At 24.2% G+C, this 3,328-nt stretch overlaps 1 protein-coding gene across 1 annotated transcript; it reads left to right on the top strand.

Moving 5' to 3' along the window:
* The first annotated feature begins 2,318 nt into the window (after window positions 1–2,318).
* LOC131175251 (protein NIM1-INTERACTING 2) lies at window positions 2,319–2,645 on the top strand. Its single transcript, XM_058138951.1, has one exon. The coding sequence runs from the start codon at window positions 2,319–2,321 to the stop codon at window positions 2,643–2,645; it is 327 nt and encodes a 108-aa protein (XP_057994934.1).
* Window positions 2,646–3,328: the final 683 nt, after the last annotated feature.

Genomic DNA, 3,328 nt, shown 5'->3' with positions numbered 1-3,328 from the left:
AATTATATAATACATATTTTTATTAGTTATTTTATATGATGATAATAATAATTAAATATAATTTTATTAAATATTTAATATAAATTAATAATTAATAATTATTAATTATTAATTATATTTAACAAACAAATCAAACTAGATATTTATGGATCCATGTTGCTCAGCCCATGTTTTTTGATATTATATATTGTGGGCATCATTTCTATAGTGATATATCACTGTTTTCTTATCGTCGTTCTGAACAAGGCGGGCACGCGTTTGTTAAAACACATGTTCCATGCGGGCATGTCTACTCTACTTTGAGGCCCTGGCCCTTCCCCGCACTTCTTATCAAACAAAATTATTGAATTACTCAGGGCTACTTCTGACAAAAAAAACTCAGGACGTGCTGTTCAAATTGTTATTGAAAACATGTGTTCTTTTATATATATTAATTATTACTAATTTAAATTTTTTATATTTTAATTACACAAATTTAAAATTATTACTAATTTATAATTTTTTTTAATCTTTTATATATATATATAAATAAAATTCAGTTTACTCTTTCATATTTATTAAAAAAATTTAATTTAATATATATTTAATTTTTAATTTAATTTAATTAATAAATTTTAATTTAAGCATAAATCAATCTAAATTCTCTCATTTGATTATATATATTATTTTTTAATATTTAATTTTTTATTTATTAATATTTAAATAATTTTATATTATATAATTAATTAAATAAAAATATCAAAAATATTATTTTTATATTTTCATATAATTAATTAAAAATAAAAATTATAAAAATTGTACTTAATTAAATTGAAAAATAATAAAAATATATTTTTTATTTTCATATAGTTAATTAAAATTAAAACTATTATAATTTATTTTAATTATTCAAATTAGAAAAATTATTTTTATATTTTCATGTTTTCAATTTAAAATTAGAAAATTATAATTAAAAATATTATTTTTTATTTCCATATTTTTAATTAATATTAAAAAAGTAAAATATAAAAAATTAACTAATTATAATTATTTAATTAATATTAAAAATAATTAACTAAGTAATTAATTTAAAAAAATAATTAACAAAGTAATTAACTTTAAAAATATTTTAAAAAACATAACTCTGCATCAAAGTAACGAGTAAGTTGTACATTTCTTAATTTTAGGTGAAATTAGATATAAATAAAATTTATGAATTAAATTAAATCAAAAGTTTAAAATAAGCTAAATTAGATATCCCTGAGAAGTATAAGAGATAAATTAATTAAGCTTTATTCTTTCATATATATATATATATATATATATATATATTAAAAATAACATTAGTAGTTCTCAACTATAACTTCAAACAAAGTTTTACTTCTCTTTTATAAAATTCATTTAATCCCCTAAATTTCTCAAATTTTACTTACTGAATCGCTGTAATCCATAGACCTTTCAACTTAAGACATTGATAATTTATTTAAATAAATAGTATTTACTAATAAATATTTTAAATATATATACATATATTTTTTACAAACAATAACAAATATTTATAAAATTAAAGAGTTATTTATAATATTTTAATTACAATTAAAGAAATTATTCTCTTTATACGATAAAAATAAATATTTTTCTCTTATATCTAAATTAATTTTTATCAGAGTATTATTCATTACAATTTAGCCAAAGAAATTTTGTATGTATTGTATTAAATTAAAATTTAATTATTTTTACAATATAAATTAGAATTAAAAAATAATAATAAAATAAAATCAAAGTCAACGAAATTAATGGAAATTGATAAATAATAAAAATAAAATAAAATTACAAATGGAACCGACGCGGGTGCAAAAAAGGATGATATGTCAACAAGGAAAGGAAAGCCTCCCTTAATTTATCTACAGTTATAAACTAATTAAATCACTGGAATTTTGTCATATGACTAATAAAAATTATAATTAAACGTATTTTTCTATTAATATAATCAGCTTTTACAAGCTTACCTCAAGCTTAGCTACAAATCTGTGGACCACGCGAGTATTCTGTGACTTAAAAAATTAAAGAAGACTCTCAACACTTGGTTCAAAATTTCCATGTGGCTGCTCCACGTTTTGCACGTCATCTCGTCGTTAGAACCGTGATGAAAGTACCATTACTCGCGATGACGTCATTCACCTAATCGCTACCGTCCGCTCTATCCGCTGAATAAAAGCCAGGCGCAGCAGTCTACAAGACATGAGCAGAAACTCCCACCATTCTCCACCTATTACCTAACACCAAAACCTCTCTGTATTTTTTGTCAAGAATACGACGCCCTGTATTTGTTTTTGTCCATGGAGGCGGAGAAGAGAAAGCGAGAAGATGATGCCAAAAGTATAGAAGGGGAGAAATCGAAAGAAAAGGGAGTAGTTAATGGAGGAGAGGCCGTGGCCGAGGAGGAAGTGGAGGAGTTCTTCGCCATACTGAGGAGGATACACGTGGCAGTCAAGTATTTCGAGAAGAATGACGGCGGTAAGAGATGGAAACCGTCGTTTGAGATAGAGGATTTCGAAGAGGTTAACGGCGAAGTGGAAGGAGAGAAGAAGGAAGAGGATTCTTTGGACGAGAATACGGGTTTTGATCTGAACTCGGATCCTCCATCGGAAGATAACGCTGTGTAACTGATGAGTTATCCCATGACGTTAAATGTTAACACTTTTTTTTTTTTTAAATTTAGTGCTCTTTTTAATTCCGTGGAAAAAAAAAAGTGTGGAATATATTATATTTATACATACAATATTGCTGACAGGTTTGATACTTTTTTTTAATAATTAAAAATGACAATTATTTGAGATTGAGAATCAAATTTTTGCTTTTTTATAAAGTTTATTATTTTTTGAGATATTAATCAAATTTTTTACTGATTAGGAATGCGTCATCTGCAAAGCTAGGGGATCATGCCTGTGTATGCGTGTTGTGTAGATGGAATTAACGTTTTAATTTTTTTAATTTCTTTATTTATTTTGTCAACAATTTCTCATCAATTATTCATTATGTTTATGCATGTATGAACGCCTTCTTGACTTGATGATTGACTAAGAAATGAAGCTTTATTTCTTTCTTTGTATTTAACCAACAATTTCTCATCAATAATCCATTATATTTATGTATGTATGAACGCCTACTTAACTCAATGATTCTTTGAGGAAAAAAAAAAAAAAAAAGCTCCATGATTGACTAAGAAATGGAAGTTTTTTAAGTTTTCTTAAAATGAAGAGAAGAAGCCAAATGCTTGCCGACATGCTAATTTGATGAAAATAAAAATTGAGTTATGTTTCAACTTTCAATAGTAGTAGTTGCGAAT

Source organism: Hevea brasiliensis, chromosome 17, assembly GCF_030052815.1.
Source record: "Hevea brasiliensis isolate MT/VB/25A 57/8 chromosome 17, ASM3005281v1, whole genome shotgun sequence".
NCBI classification, from domain to species: Eukaryota; Viridiplantae; Streptophyta; class Magnoliopsida; order Malpighiales; family Euphorbiaceae; genus Hevea; species Hevea brasiliensis.
The sequence above is the reverse complement of the archived record's forward strand: the minus strand, read 5'-3'. Positions and strand labels throughout refer to the sequence as shown.

Coding starts and splice junctions, on each gene's coding strand:
- LOC131175251 (XM_058138951.1), top strand. CDS start 2,319: ATGGAGGCGGAGAAGAGAAAGCGAGAAGATGATGCCAAAAGTATAGAA.